The 16,945-nt window shown below is 39.3% G+C and overlaps 1 protein-coding gene and 1 long non-coding RNA gene across 2 annotated transcripts; one reads left to right on the top strand and one right to left on the bottom strand.

Annotated features, from left to right (window-relative positions):
* Positions 1-3,749: 3,749 nt before the first annotated feature.
* On the bottom strand, positions 3,750-4,203 carry LOC146562036 (uncharacterized). Its single transcript, XR_014894602.1, has 3 exons — positions 4,158-4,203; positions 3,954-4,067; positions 3,750-3,864 (listed from the first exon to the last, which is right to left on the bottom strand). It is a non-coding gene; the product is annotated as an uncharacterized LOC146562036 (long non-coding RNA).
* Positions 4,204-5,142: 939 nt separating this feature from the next.
* Positions 5,143-7,184, top strand: LOC146562035 (uncharacterized). The gene is made up of 2 exons (XM_085293534.1): positions 5,143-6,630; positions 6,676-7,184. Exon 1 carries the CDS (start codon positions 5,318-5,320, stop codon positions 6,524-6,526), a length of 1,209 nt encoding a protein of 402 aa, XP_085149660.1. The 5' UTR covers positions 5,143-5,317; the 3' UTR covers positions 6,527-6,630; positions 6,676-7,184.
* The last annotated feature ends 9,761 nt before the right edge of the window (positions 7,185-16,945 follow it).

The raw sequence follows: 16,945 nt of genomic DNA, 5'->3' as shown, positions 1-16,945 counted from the left end.
CTCTGCATACTCTCTCATGTGATTCAGTTTGTTTTGAAAAGTCTCAACAGGATCTTGAGCTTTATTGTGAAAGGTTTACGTGGAAAACAAACAAGCGTACAGCGGAACCACGCGATGGTTTTACCGTCATTGTTGCTAACGAAAACACGTAAAAACAGGCACTTGCCCGCCCATAGTGTGGTTATATTAAATATAAGAGAAAGAGAGAACTTTAAGAAATTAATATAGCCACTAAGGTGACCGTCAAAACGATGAAAAATACTGCTGTAAACAGTTTATTTTACGACATCACGAAACAAACGATAGCGTAATAGGAAACGATAGACATTTTTATATTGTCATTTGATATATATCGTTATATCGAACAGCCCTAACATACACTCTTATATTTGTACATATATTTATTCTTATAATTCTCAGATTTACCCATTCGTATATTTTGCTTGTTCTTATGTTATTGTATTTTGCACACCTCTGTTGCACACACATAAGAATTTCGCTCACATGTGCTGTACCAGTGTACCTGCACATGTTATGTGATACGGGAAATCTCCAATTTTTTTTTATTTTGTTTTTTTTGAGATTAAATAATATACCATTGTAAAGACGACACAAGAGTTCCAGAGGCTCTTCTGGGAGCCAGAGTCGACCAGAAAACGTTTCCCCGAGCTTGAGTCCTCTATGAAGAGCAGCCTTTCCTTATCGGCAGCGGTCACAGCCGCTACAGAGCGCTGGCAGGCTTGTTTCCCTGGGCCTTAAAACTGCAAAGGCGGCACGGTGCTGTCACGCTGATGGTAAAAACACAGGCCTTTAACACAGTGCCGCTGTGCCACTTTATTTTTTAACAAAACACTACGCTTTATGTATAAAGAACTGCCTATTCTACTACTTATTGAAGAAAAAGAATCCACAAAAGATTATTTTTACTTTCTTTTATTTGTTCCAGATAAATTATAAATTATTTTTTAAAAAGCAATGAAATGCATCAGATGTCTCCCATGCTTTCTTTTCTGCTGTAATTTTTTTTTTTTGAACATAAATTGGTCTATTGAAAATAAAATGTAGTAAGAACCACTACATTTTTTCAATAGGCCAATTTATGTTTAAGAAAACCCCAACAATCAAATGATCTCATCTGAGCAAGCACTGGGCGACGGTGGGAAGGAAAAACTCCTTTGTCTTAAAAAGAAGAAACCTTCGACAGAACCAGGCTCAGATGGTGCGGCTTCTGTCAAGACCGGTTGGGGGTTAGGTAGTTAAAAAACTACTCTAACGGTACAGCACTACAGCTTTTTGGTGGAAATGGGTGGAAGGATGGGTGTTACACCTCGTTTCATTGGAGGTCTTACAGGTGGTCGGGGTGTAGATTCAGCTTTTTTACAAATAGGTGGCAGAGGGACAGGACTAGGTCGTGGAATTATAACTAGTTGGGTGGGAATAGGTTGTCTGTGAAGGTTCTCAGTCATGGGAATAGGTTGCTTTCCACTTCTGGATATAGGTGGAACACACATCCTACGAAAAGGTGGTAGGTTGTCGGTCGAGAAAGTTTCCTTTTTCGTTGGTTGTGTGACTTGAGGAACAGAACAAAGACAGGCTACCATGATGTCACATGCCAGGCTACCATGATGTCACATGCCAGGCCACCATGATGTCACATGCCAGGCCATAAAAATCTATAAATAGGGGTGCCTCGACACACAGTTGTAGAATTCCCTTGCAGGTGAATTTAAGCTAGCGATTGAATTGTGTTTTCAGATGAAAGCGCTTATAACCTTCTCCCAAAGTAGAGTACTCTTCCTCCACCCAAACCTAAAATGTATATTTCTAAATACAGGGAAGCAATTGTATTAGAAAATAAATATAAAAATGAACACAGGACCATGGTGCCAAGAACAGTTAAGGCCCCATCTCATCGCGAAATGTGCCCACAGAGGCCAGAAGGCGAAAAACCTGAACACACATTCAGGAAAAAACCAGAACACACAGGCATGAAGAAAGTCATGGCTCAACCTGCTTGTGTGGATACACGCAAAGGGGACAAGCAGCTCCTTGAGAAATCTGGACTTGTCCCCTTTTATTTACAGAAAAACGATTACAGAATCGTTCCAGGCTACCTGCGTAGAAGAAAGGCAGAGAAAGAAAAGGCTAAGCAGGACAATGATGCCTGGTTAACAAAACAACAGGAAACAGTTAAACCACTGGCCGAACAGGAGAAACAAAACATTCTCCAGGGCCTAAAGAGGAGGTTTAATGAGCTAAACTTTGAATATCAATCCCTCCCTTTTACTATCTCCCCTTCACAGCACAAAAAATACAATTACAAAATGTTTCTCGAAGAGGCAATGAGTCAAGTTGAAAAAGACATTGCCCTTTTTGAGGAACATAAATACATTTACGTAGGCAGGGAAGATGCATCTGACGAACAACAGTTACAGCGGACTCCACTGCCACCCATTAGACCGAAAAAGACAAAGTTGACACCCGCTCCTCAAGTCACACAACCAACGAAAAAGGAAACTTTCTCGACCGACAACCTACCACCTTTTCGTAGGATGTGTGTTCCACCTATATCCAGAAGTGGAAAGCAACCTATTCCCATGACTGAGAACCTTCACAGACAACCTATTCCCACCCAACTAGTTATAATTCCACGACCTAGTCCTGTCCCTCTGCCACCTATTTGTAAAAAAGCTGAATCTACACCCCGACCACCTGTAAGACCTCCAATGAAACGAGGTGTAACACCCATCCTTCCACCCATTTCCACCAAAAAGCTGTAGTGCTGTACCGTTAGAGTAGTTTTTTAACTACCTAACCCCCAACCGGTCTTGACAGAAGCCGCACCATCTGAGCCTGGTTCTGTCGAAGGTTTCTTCTTTTTAAGACAAAGGAGTTTTTCCTTCCCACCGTCGCCCAGTGCTTGCTCAGATGAGATCATTTGATTGTTGGGGTTTTCTTAAACATAAATTGGCCTATTGAAAAAATGTAGTGGTTCTTACTACATTTTATTTTCAATAGACCAATTTATGTTCAAAAAAAAAAAATTACAGCAGAAAAGAAAGCATGGGAGACATCTGATGCATTTCATTGCTTTTTAAAAAATAATTTATAATTTATCTGGAACAAATAAAAGAAAGTAAAAATAATCTTTTGTGGATTCTTTTTCTTCAATAAGTAGTAGAATAGGCAGTTCTTTATACATAAAGCGTAGTGTTTTGTTAAAAAATAAAGTGGCACAGCGGCACTGTGGTAAAGGCCTGTGTTTTTACCATCAGCGTGACAGCACCGTGCCGCCTTTGCAGTTTTAAGGCCCAGGGAAACAAGCCTGCCAGCGCTCTGTAGCGGCTGTGACCGCTGCCGATAAGGAAAGGCTGCTCTTCATAGAGGACTCAAGCTCGGGGAAACGTTTTCTGGTCGACTCTGGCTCCCAGAAGAGCCTCTGGAACTCTTGTGTCGTCTTTACAATGGTATATTATTTAATCTCAAAAAAAACAAAATAAAAAAAAATTGGAGATTTCCCGTATCACATAACATGTGCAGGTACACTGGTACAGCACATGTGAGCGAAATTCTTATGTGTGTGCAACAGAGGTGTGCAAAATACAATAACATAAGAACAAGCAAAATATACGAATGGGTAAATCTGAGAATTATAAGAATAAATATATGTACAAATATAAGAGTGTATGTTAGGGCTGTTCGATATAACGATATATATCAAATGACGATATAATATTTTTGTTGGAAGGATACAAGTTCTTCCTGTTCTTCTTGTTACTGATAACCTGACCGCTGTCTGTTTTGATCTTCTTCTTCTGGTCTTCTTTTCCCGTTTCTCTCACAAAACGCTTCCTCTTACGGTCCCTAAAAAAAGAAGGGGGAAAAAAGACTTTAAATTATAGTTTGAAATGACCATTTGGTGGATACTGAGTCAAACATAGGGAAATTTGTACCATTTCATCATTTTCTTCTGCTGGTTAAGGCGATCGCCTTCATCTCCCATGAGATCAAGGACAGCTGAAGAGGCCTGCTGTTCAAAAGCACTGCCCTCTCCACCGAGACTCAACCTGTCGACGCATAACACAGGACAAAACAGCATAAAACACAAAGCCATTCACATTTTTTAAAGAAACAGATGCAACAGTTTAATGCCTCACCCTCTCTCAGAGTCAAAGTCTTTAGGTCTGTAAGGGATATAATACTGTTCATCTTTGCCTGACTGCCTCTTTTTCTTGGTCTTTGGTCACTCTTCGCCATCTTCCTGCTGACCTCTTCTTTTACCACCTACCACTTCTGAAAACACCCCCTGGTGGAAATAGAAAGAATTACATGGTACAAAGTGACAAAGCATGATACAGAGATCCTACTATCTTCCTCTTCTAGTTTGTATACAACATCATCTACATCAAAACTGCACTTTATTTTGCTTCTTCTTCATCAGACAGCACAAACAACTTTCTCATTTTGACTCAAATATTGGTTTTGAATGAAAATGATGAAACAATCCTGGGTGTTTATTCAACTTGTGAGCAGGTTTTCTAATCCACCGTACTATTATTATTGACACTAGTACATGTTCGTGCTGCTGGCAAACTAATACACTCAAGAACATATAGCAAAGCAAAAAAGTGAAAAGTAGGTCTTGCCTACATAAATAAACATAAGACAGTTGTGAAACTTTGACATAGTAACATCTGCAGTAATATTTACACCTGTGATGACATCTCACCAGCATTAGCCTTATTTTGAAACCAAGATTGTTTACACAGAGTTTGTAATTGCAGAGAAATGCTCCATTTATTTTGGTCATTTCATTTTTGAGCAGGAAGCTCACCTTTCTTGTTATAGCCTTTAGACGAATAGAGAGATTTCCAATTAAATACATATTCTTTAAATAATGTTCCCTCTTATAAAAAGTAGGATAATTTAAAAAAAAAATTTAAAAAATGTATTATACCTCTATTACTTAGAAAAAAAATGTTTTTTTTCTGTTGTCTGTTATATAACGTTAGTGATGCTCGTTTCAATTCATTTCTTAATCAGCTAAACAGGTCAGTTAAGAAACAGTCAAATATTAAGTTAAATTTGAAAACGGTTTAAAAAAAAATATCCCCATTCCAAAATGTCACATGACAATCTCATTGGCTCATGGAGTTATGATGTCACTACACGATCCTTTGAAGTTTTTCCTTAAACAGGGGTGACACACAGCAGTTTTTTAGTTCGTGTCTTCGCAGCATTTGTGTTTGCAGCCTTCACACGTTCACCACAGAAACTTTTGGAAACCTTTTCAGAGTTGTCGTGTACAACCTTCAACATGTATCCAACAAGACACCAACCAAGGCAAAAAGATTACGCCGCTTCTCCTTCCTGTCGTGGCCGGCCAATTTCCCCAAATGACCTCTTAGCCGTCCAAAGGGCATTACATGACAGTAAGAAGGAAAACTACCATCTCCAGAATAAAATTCAACAGATTGAAGAAGAGAAACTTCAACTGGAGGAGAAGTGTAGACAGATGGAAGCGCAAAATAAGAACCTGGAAGAAAGACAAAAACGCCAGCCCGACATAAATATTATTAATGAGGGTTGGGGAATCAAGTTTGGACAAGCCGGAGAGCAGATTGTCTTCCTAATTAAGGAAAACAAGCAAAAGAGCGTGGAACTAAAGGAGATGTCCAACCAGCTTAAAGACAGCAAAGCTACTGTTGAGAAGACAGAATGGGATCTCCAATATATGGACCAAATGAATCGGCTGCTCCAAACAAACTTCGATGAAGCTGTGAAAAAAAATGAAGAAATCCTCCAACAGAAGGAAGAACAGGAGAAAAAGCAAAGAGACATGGAGCACAAACTCAAAGTCACGGAGGAAAAATACAGAATGCTGAAAGAGAAGGTGGATGATACTCTGCGCCAAAATAAAGACCTTCTTCACGAGAAAAAGCAACTAGAAGGGGAAAAAGAAAAACTGGACAAACAATGCTCGCACATGCAGAAAAGGATGGAGCAAATGGCGAGAAACAACTCCGAGCTCACTAAGGGGATATTGTTGGAATACAACAACTTGAAGCGCAAACACACTGAAATGCAGGCGCAAAAGCAAGAACAAGACAACATACATGACGACCTGCAGCGTACGCTCCAAGATATCCACAAAAGAAATGAGGAGCTACAAGACATGTACAAAGAAGTACAACAAAGAAACGCAGACATGCACAAGGACAAGATAATGCAGGAGGAAACATCCAAAGAGCTCAGGGAAAAGCTTGAAGAAAAACAAGCAACGTTGGAAGAGGTGGAGAAAACGTGCAAGAAGCTTGAGAAACAAAACAAAGAAACCATCGATGAGTTGAGAACCCTCATCCTGGAAAAAAAAGCTCTTGTAGAAAACTGCATGAAAAAGAAGAACAAACGCTTCCGCTGGCCCTGGAGGAGGAACTCTACTGCTTCCTCAGCAGGTGTAGCCTCGTCTTGCTCCACCTCTGTTCACCTCCCCAACCAGTCCCGGCAGTTGACTGTCCCCTCCTGAGCCTGGTTCTGCCGGAGGTTTCTGCCCGTTTAAAGGCAGTTTTTCCTCCCCACTGTCGCCTAGTGCGTGCTCAGAGGGGATTGTTGGGGTTTTCTCTCCTCTACCTTGTTTCATTATTTACTTAACGTTTTGTTCTTACTTCATTTTACCTTGTTTCATTATTTACTTAACTTTTTGTGCTTACTTCATTTTACCTTGTTTCATTATTTACTTAACGTTTTGTTCTTACTTCATTTTACCTTGTTTCATTATTTACTTGTTAACGTTTTGTTCTTACTTCATTTTACCTTGTTTCATTATTTACTTGTTAACGTTTTGTTCTTACTTCATTTTACCTTGTTTCATTATTTACTTGTTGACGTTTTGTTCTTACTTCATTTTACCTTGTTTCATTATTTACTTGTTGACGTTTTGTTCTTACTTCATTTTACCTTGTTTCATTATTTACTTGTTTAACTTTTTCTTTTTCAACTTATTCATAAAACAATAAACCAATTGAATTTATCCTTTGAGTATTTTTCATCTTTTCATCTATAACTTTTTCAAACATTCATATCTGTCGTTTATCTTCTTCTTGAAACCTCATAAATGGTGAAGGAAAAATCCTGGAACATGGTTTGAAACACTGAAATTGTTTCAGCTGAAACCGGCAAAGTCATACGTGTGTGTGTGTGTGTGTGTGTGTGTGTGTGTGTGTGTGTGTGTGTGTGTGTGTGTGTGTGTGTGTGTGTGTGTGTGTGTTACTCTGTACATGAAACAACTTTGTAGAAAACCATTTTCCTGTCGAAACATTAGCAAACACAAACAAAGTGTTATTAACAAACGAATTACTAATATCCCTCTCTATGATAGTGATTTATTTTCTTACGGGATTAAAACTGTAAATTTTACCAAACTAAAGAAAGCAATACAAAGTAATAAAACTTTTTATCATTTAGTTAAGATCCAACATCCATTCTTTTCATAGTTGGTTGCTACCACCAGAGGGCGACATGGAGTACTTTTACCCATGTAGAGAAACATAAACGCTCATATATTACACACGCACCAACATTTTACTGTCTATTACTACATCAGTCTGTTTACATTAAACTGATATTGATGAATAAACTCACAAATATAGCTTCATGAATTTGGTAACGTCCTGTAAGTCATATCGTCAAATGCTTTTGTTCCAAAATAAAAAGGCTGTTGAAATAATGATTGGTGTGGTTTTTACAGGTGAATGAGCAGCAGAATAACTACAGAGAATCTGTGAATACATGAATGACCTTTTGTAATATGCCTTTAGCCTATTAGTGCCCTGAAAGAGTGGAGATTTTACCTATTTTAGCAAAATGATCTACAAACTGTATGGGTGAATATAGGAGCTTGTTAACAGGTTAGCATGTCCAACTAACAGACAGGAAAATGAGCTATGTATTTTTTAGATATCATGTTATCAGCTGACCACTGAAAGCTCTTTCTGCATATATCTTCTACACGTTCTGTCTCTTGTCACGTGTGTGTTTATATTTAAATCATGTATGTTGATTATTTAAATATGCTTTTTCATTCATTTTTAAAAAATGTCAACAGCTGTCGTTTACAGATTCATTGTTTACTATATGCTATATATATATATGAACATGAACAAAACTGAAAACACTGGGTCACCGACCCAGGAACCCTGACAATATGTATTTTACCTGGTTAATGTGTGTGGCGGGGCGTGGTCTGCAGCGCCGCTGCAGGGGAGGCGGACGCACCTGAGCGGCACCCGCGATCACGCCTCGGCGCCTTAACGTCTGTGCTCTCTATGCTGTTGTGTTGGTATGTGTCGGGCTGTGAGCTTTAACACCGGCTGTATGCATACAGCAACCGTGTGTGAAAAGTGGTCAATAAAGAGAAGCTGTAAAGCGTGTTCATGGAAACATCGTTGGGTCTGCCGTGATATGTTTACAATGGGACTTCTGCTCCTGAATCTCTGCACACAGCGTCTGCAAATCGGAGCTGTATGAAGTCACTTTCATCTTTATGCAGGACTGTAAGCTGTCATCTGTGAGGCGTGAGCGGTGTTTGTTTTTAACATAGTTCACGGTGCAAGAAGCTTGAGAAACAAAACAAAGAAACCATCGATGAGTTGAGAACCCTCATCCTGGAAAAAAAAGCTCTTGTAGAAAACTGCATGAAAAAGAAGAACAAACGCTTCCGCTGGCCCTGGAGGAGGAACTCTACTGCTTCCTCAGCAGGTGTAGCCTCGTCTTGCTCCACCTCTGTTCACCTCCCCAACCAGTCCCGGCAGTTGACTGTCCCCTCCTGAGCCTGGTTCTGCCGGAGGTTTCTGCCCGTTTAAAGGCAGTTTTTCCTCCCCACTGTCGCCTAGTGCGTGCTCAGAGGGGATTGTTGGGGTTTTCTCTCCTCTACCTTGTTTCATTATTTACTTAACGTTTTGTTCTTACTTCATTTTACCTTGTTTCATTATTTACTTAACTTTTTGTGCTTACTTCATTTTACCTTGTTTCATTATTTACTTAACTTTTTGTGCTTGCTTCATTTTACCTTGTTTCATTATTTACTTGTTGAGGTTTTGTTCTTACTTCATTTTACCTTGTTTCATTATTTACTTGTTAACGTTTTGTTCTTACTTCATTTTACCTTGTTTCATTATTTACTTGCCAGCCCCACCTGCCAGCCCCACCTCCAAGCCCTGAAAACACATTTAGATCATAATCCAACATCACTGCATGAGTCTCTCTGATCCTACATCTGTTAATTTGCAAAAAAAAAAAAAAATGGTATCATCTCCTAATCACACTGTCGTGGTTTTAGCAATAAAATGATGCTTGTGTCAAAAACATAGACTGCATATGGACTTGAAGACAAATATGTAACTTTAAGGGGAAAAATAAAAGCAATCTGTGTTTAAGATAAATAAATTATGTCTCATTGAGTAGGAAGATGGTGTAAGTGATACTGTAATAAAACGTGTGTGCAGTGCCATCCTCAGCTTTGTGCAGGCACGTCCTGCTTCCATTTAAGCAGCAGAGGGCACTCAAGAGTCGGTTGTTTGCACCATACACTCAGTGGCTCTGAAAGAAAACTTTCACTGTGGAGGTCACTAAAACACCACACACGTTAGCATAATACTTTGGTTCTTTCATTTGATAAACAGAGCACAATCAACAGCAGGATCTGAAGAATAAGCATCTGTAACATTTTAAAGATGTACTATGTTGCACACCTTTTAATCCTCACTTAAGATTCAATTCAATTTTATTTATACGGTGCCAAATCTCAGCAACAGTTGCCTCAAGGTGCTTCATATTGTAAGGTAAAGACGCAGTAAAAACCACAACAATCAGACACCCCCCTAGCAAAAAAAACTGGTGACAATGGCAAGAAAAACTCCCTTTTAACAGGAACAAACCTTGGGCTCAACAAGGCTCAGGAAGGGGGAAGCAATCTGCACTTATGAGGGCAGATGTTGTGAAAATTTGCACTGAATAGGTCAACATGACGGACTACAAGAGAAGCATTGCACACAGATGTTTTGGGTGATGACTGAGAGATTACTCCAGCATTAGCATAGTGCCTTCTGCATTATACCGATTCTTCACACTGGTCAACTTAAAATAACATAATAAACCTGCTGTTTATACTGAGATGTGATCTGAGATTTTTGGACTTGAACAGATGAGACCAAAAGTTTCAAATCTCTAAATCAAGCAAACAGAAACGAGGCTTTTGTCTGTTTTCACACTGCCAGTGCTACTAGGCTCTTCAAACCATCCACCTGGCTCCAGGATCATTTATGGCCTCTACATAGGCCCACGTCAACCAATTGGCTCTCAAAGTTGCAGTTCTGTCATTTTAGACTGAAAATCTGCAGCACTTTATCTTGAAAGTGGTAAAAAAAAACCCAACCTAAATATCTATTTAAACATAATATCACCTATATGTATAGAAATGTTGCAAAAGGTTCCAAAAGTTAACTGCCCATTTATAATCTCCCTTCTCTGTGACTCCTTCTGTGTTCATACAGGCTGACTGTAATAGAGAAATTGCTGATTTGCCAGCAGATGGAGACTGAGAGTCCAAATGATCTGAGTCTTGATTAAGTTGATCAGAGGGGATTCCCGCAGAATTTTCCTTGTTGTTCAGTGAAGATCAGGTCTTGATAACATTATGAAGGTTGTTGTGCCACATTTTGGCACACGTTTGCTCTCTGTTTGTCTAATCGCAGGCTTTGCTAATGTGTAGAGCAAAGCAAAAAAACAAAAAAAGCTAAACTATGATGCAACATTGGGTTATGGAGTTTAAGTGATTAAAAAAGGGTGTATGCTACAAACTACACCCAGCTGGTAAGGCTGGTTGCCAGAGAGCCTTCACTGATCAATGTTTTTCTACAGCAACAAGGTCTATAAAACCACATATCGTTGTGTTGTTTTACAGGCTTTAAGGTGTATTCTGTGTGCATTTTGTCAAAGAAACTGCAAAAATAAAATGCAAAAACAGGCAAAGGAAACACACTGGTCACAACAATAAAAATTGTAAATCCTTTGTGTCTTTAAATGATTTTTTTGGATTCTCTTCCCAAAGTAAAAAGAATAAATCAATCATTTCAAACATTCCAAAGTGTATTCAAACGAGATAGACAGCAGGTTGTAACAGGCTGGACTCTGATGTTGACTTAATAGTTTCTCAACTGAGCCTGTCTTTCCGTTCACTGTGAAAGTGCTGTTTTGCCCACATGTGGTTAGTAAAGCAATATAGTTATCCCCATGGCAAAAGACCTAATTAAGCTTTGCGACAACAGCTCTGGAACACAAAGCTCATTTGTTACTAATGGGAAATCAGCCCCGACTGTCATGTGAATGTGACTCTGCCATCTATGCATGAACCTCAGGCAGTAATGTGAAGGGAGGGTGGTCAGTATCCTGAATGCAACCTTTGTATTTGTGAAGCTTTTTCCCCACAGCAAGCCTTTTGTTGGCCTGGTCTGTGTCACCAAAAACTGTGACCCACCATAATGTTTAATACGTAGACGGTGCTGATGAGATACACAGTGATAATTATACTGTCATACAGATGATGTGCTAGTAAAAAGAATTTATGATGAGTGCAGCCTCATGTTGTTTATGTTTAATATTTAAATATCTTTATATTACTATTTTTATGTAATACACTCTATCGTAGTGTCATAGTACTTCATAGTGCTGAAGTAGATGATACTTTTACTGCACTACAGTACACAACACCACACAAGAACATACTGTATGGTTTGGTAAAATATAGTATATTGTGAAACTGCACAATATACTACTGTAAATTTTAAAAATCTATCATTGTGCTGTAAGACTACTCTCACATAAAACACTGCCTGAAACAATTACATGAAAATTAAACACAACAATATCATCATACAGACAGCTGAAACTGAAAGCGAAAGTATAACACAGTGATGGAGGAGTGGAGAGGCAAATTTCGTGGTACTAACTCTTAAATAGTACTGTAATATTAGTAATAGTTATTATTATTATTATTATTATTATTATTATTATTATTATTATTATTATAGAGATAATAATAGTAGTATTTATTGCTAATAAAGTAATAGAGTTTTAAGTTTGTCAACTCCAAACCACTGATTTTAACACAGGAGATTCTTTTTTCACACATTTATCTTCACTCACAGTGTAAACAGAAACTGTGACAGGACCAGATTGTTTGCTGTATTTTTTCCCGATTAACTGTATTTACATTTGTCACTCATTAAACCTTTGTTGACGGAAAACAAGGCCCCAGGTGCTCATATATTCCATTCATGCCCATTCCAGTTGTTAATGATTACCTAATGTTATTGTATTTTTGTCATTACAGACCATCAAATACTGCTGTTTAAACCCAGCTACCTCTGCTCAGGGAAACAAGGAAGTAGCCCAGGGAGGTACGCGGAGCAGTTCTCGTCTTACAACCAAATTATCTCATTTGAACCAAAACCACATGTTTTCCTAAACATAATTAAATACTTTTGGAGCCAAACCTAAACCTAACAGCTGCCAAAAATAACAGAGAACAAGAAGTGAGAACGAACATAACCTGCAAGTGAAACAGAAGAAAGCGCAGGTGTGAACAGGCCTGTGGTTCTACTCACACACTCAAGCTAGGCGAGCTAAGCTAAGCAAGCTAAGCTAAAAGCTAAGCAAGCTAAGGTTCAGTCAAACATCACTTGATCATTTATGAATCATGGAACTAATACGTGTTTCCAAAATCTTCCAAGGATTAAAAGAAATTTATTCGCTTTCTTAGTTCCTTTTTCACTGTTAAGCCATTTGACCGCATACATGTGTGGAAGTTTGATGATGCAAATAAAATTGCGCTTATGCCAAAATCACATGATGAAGAAAATTTACCCCTTTCATGTTTTGCACGCATGGAAGGCCTTACTTCCCATTTCTGATATTTCTTTACTTTCCTCTAATTTTCACACCCTCACGGGACACGAATAGAATGTATGTAGCATGTATCTTTATTGTTATTATGCGGTGCAGAAAAATTTGGTTTGTATCTCCACAGATTTTAATAAGATTAAGTTAAACACACACACACGCACATACACACATATACTATGCAGATATGATTGCAAATATGTAAATTATAATGTGTATTTTTTTTCCATCAAAGCTAATGGAACACTGCAAATTAATATGGTCTGCTGGTCTCAGGCAGGGGTCTCATGCTTGTTGAATCAAACGCTGTGGGAAAGAATTCTAATTGCTCACCGAGTGACACAGCTAAGCAACAATAGAGCAGTGTTGTCTGCTCATCAGCTCCCTATCATATGCGTGTCACACAGACATACACGGAAGCAGTCTTGGTTAAAAACCTGTTTGATGACCGACTTCTTCAGAAAAAAGAGAGGCTTTAGTCTCTGAGTGATCCAACACATATCATAACAAAAACCTAGTGTGTATCTACATCACATTTATGCTGAAAGACATGTGCCATTGTTTAGTTTAAAAAAAAAAAAACATAAATTACAAGAAACAATTCCACTGCAGGAAGCAGCAAAAAGTACCACAAAGAATGGCCTTCTTAATATGGCACAGACTTATCCCTGTGGGGATATGACATGGATATTACACATATTTCACATGAGGAGGACGTTTTAAACGCTTTCAGGGCCCACAAGAAGGCAACACCCTTAAGCGACCCAATGTCACAGAGTTCTGCAACAAAAGGGCTGTGCGTCTTATCACATCACAACACGTTTGACAAGTTCAGACAGGAAGAGCCACACACTGCCAGGCTCTCACTGAATACAGCAGCATATTAGTTTGTTTATCAAGCAGTCCTTCACAGTTTAACACAGCACAAAAGATATAAAGGATAAACAGTACTGCTGCGTTCAGGTGCCTCTGGTGATTTTCCAAACCTTTGCTTGTTCTCTGTGTTTTCCTGAGCGAAACTTAGTTTTGCATACAGTGTTCCTGTCAATAACGCCATCTACCCACCATGTAACTATTGGAACTATCACTGAACCAGAAGGAGTGAACTGCCTATTTATTTTTGTACAGTTTTTCCTCTTGTGCTTTGGTGAGTTAGGGAAACCACGTCTTTTTTTCTTCTTTTTACATTTTGTTTCACATAGGGTTAGGTAACACTTCCTCTTACTGGTTGGTTTTGTTTTTAGCTTTGCTTATGCCTTCAGTTTTGGGTACTGACCTTTTGACCAAGAGTCACTGCTCTTGCTCTTGACGAAGGCGGTCGCACTTTTCTCCTCTCCTCCCCTCCCTTAGCTTCCCTGCTTAGCCTCTTATGTCCTTGTCTAGTCTCGTGTTTTTTGTATTACTTTTCCCTGGAACACTCTCTCACAGTCTGTTCTCTAAAACCTAAAAGAGGAATTATGGATTTGATCAACTGGTCCCTAAATGCAATTGACACCCCTTTCTCAACGAGAAGTTTGGGCTTGGGTGAGCCTGAGTGCTGAAGATATCTACCTATTCGGAACCATGGTAACAGGGTTCTTTCTGATCGGAGCTGGCTTGGCCCTGACTTATCAAAGATTTAAGAAAGCAGAACCGGCTGTTCAAACCCCCACAAGGCTGCCCACTGGGATTGAAATGATGGGACAAGACGTGAGTTTCTCAAAATGGGCTCATTGAGTGCAGCACGGATAAGATCTTGGAGAACGCACGGCTGCCGTGAATACTCAGAATAAGATCTCTGAGTGCAGACTGGATTACATCTTGGAGGGGCTCGCTCGGAATAACATCTCTGAGCGCAAATTGGATTACATCTTGGGGAGGCTCACTGTGGTCGTGAGTTCTCAGAATCGGCTCTTTGAGCACAAGAATGACAACATCACAGAGCGCAAGTTTGATAACATCATGGAGAAGCTCACGGCTCTCCAACGGGAGATTGAGAGACCAGTGTTGGACTGTTAGAACAGCTTTGAAATTCATATGAGCTGTTCGCACTAAAGTAAAAAGCACCATCACTTCATGCGGATACCCTTTCGGCGCCAGCTGCGGTCGCAAGGCTGGAGCCGAACAAAAAAACCCTGATAACGACTGTGTTTAGTCTGTTCCTTCCCATTCCATGCAAGACCACCTGGGTTGGCTGGAAGACTGTTTACTTAGCCTGGCAGGGCGAAGGACACTGTCTCAGCTGAACTCTGGACACGCACACACATACATATATACTGATATGCACACACTTATCCCCCCTCCCTTTCCAAACGCCTTCGATGCTTGTTCCCTCCTGGGAACACGGCGGGTCTGAGCCCGCGCTGGAATGGTAGCGCTGGGCAGGATGGCTGCTGTGTTTGCTTCGGATTACTCCTCACCCCCCACCCGACCCTGTGGCTTGTCATGTGTTCCATAATGTTGTGCTGTGGACATTTATGTGCTTTTTTGTGCAGAGGAGTTTTTTTGTTTCCTGCTGTCCTCCCAGGAGCCCAGCATGAGTAGAGGTCTCTTTTTTCCTCTTGTACTTTCCCATTGTAGTGTATATTTCAGTGTTTTTTTTTCTGTAACACTACCGATCTCCGACCTGTATCCCTATGTGATGTCTATGATGTGTGTGTAAGGTCGGGGGGGGGGGGGTCCTATTTCACTGCAGGGCAACCTGCACATGGCGAATAAAGCCTTGATTGATTGATAGATTGATTGATTGAGTAGTAACAAACCACACCTTTAATTGTGACTGGCAGCTGGACCTGGCTGCAGCTGTTCCATTTCCCTACCTCTGGACCTGGGTATTACAGAAATCTTCACTTATTCTCATTCATATATAGTCCTTCTTCGTGATTTCTTCCAGCTTGATTAGACTCTCAGTTCCAGACACACTGAAGACTGACAACATAAACATCTACCGTGTTTCTTTGTGGGTAACACTGTTCTTTGAACACCTCTCCCTTCTTTCTCCAAACATAAGCAGCGACTTTGTGGCCAAGGAGCTCTAGTTCCATCTTATCTGACCAAATCACGCACTTCCAGTATACATAATCTGTCTCCTGGTTGTCCTTAACATGTTTTAGTCTGACTTGAAGGTGTTTCTTTGGCAGAAGTGGAGTTTTTCTTGGTCTGCACCCTCAAAGTCCATTACTGTGCAGGGCTGATTGTTTCTTTGAGACTACAAGTCCTGACTTGGCTACATCATTTATAAGTATCTTGGCAGTTGTTCTAGTGTCTTTTTGTTTGTTTGTTTTTTTCGGCTTTTTCCCAGAGTCTTTGAAATCTTTCTCTTTTTTCTCAACTCTATTTATTTTATTTTTGGCATGATGCTTTCTCTTTTCTGCACCATAACACTGCGACAAATTCCTTGGTCGTATACAAATCCGGCAATAAAAGTGATTCTGATTCAAGAAATCATCACTGAAGTTTTTATGCTGTATGTTAATTTGAAGATAACCCTCAGTTTTAACTCGATTTTACAAGCTTTAACTATTACAAAGCTAAAGCACATCATCATGGTTTGTGTTGTGGTATAAAACACTTTTGTCATTTTTTATTTTTTTAAATAATTCTGTTATTGCGTGCAGATAGAAATAACTTATGCTCTCTGAAGAAAACTACTATGTTTAGAAATGCTATGTTGGAAATCCACATTAAAAAGAATGCCGTTTTTATACTTTTTATAAGATAGGTTGACATGAAGTAAAAGTTATGTTGTGCCAAACATGTCATATGCATATTTCTCAGGTCACATGGGGGTTCACAATACTACAAATTCATAAAAAATACGCAAAACAGGCTCCTCCACAGCTCTACATCAAATTTCATATCTGGCTTACACAAACATATAATTTATTGTTTTGTTTTGTTTTTTGTTTTTTTGTTGATGAGTGAGTACAGGGGTGGGATTTAATAAGTTTTCTTCGTCCCACTCCTTTTTCAGGCAATTTTTGTTTTTTGTTTTGTGCATTTTATGTTC

Source organism: Mchenga conophoros, linkage group LG12 (genome assembly GCF_057382185.1).
Source record: "Mchenga conophoros isolate Kocher_MC1m ecotype Shallow Benthic linkage group LG12, M_conophoros_male_GT1.1, whole genome shotgun sequence".
Taxonomy (NCBI): domain Eukaryota; kingdom Metazoa; phylum Chordata; class Actinopteri; order Cichliformes; family Cichlidae; genus Mchenga; species Mchenga conophoros.
The sequence above is the reverse complement of the archived record's forward strand: the minus strand, read 5'-3'. Positions and strand labels throughout refer to the sequence as shown.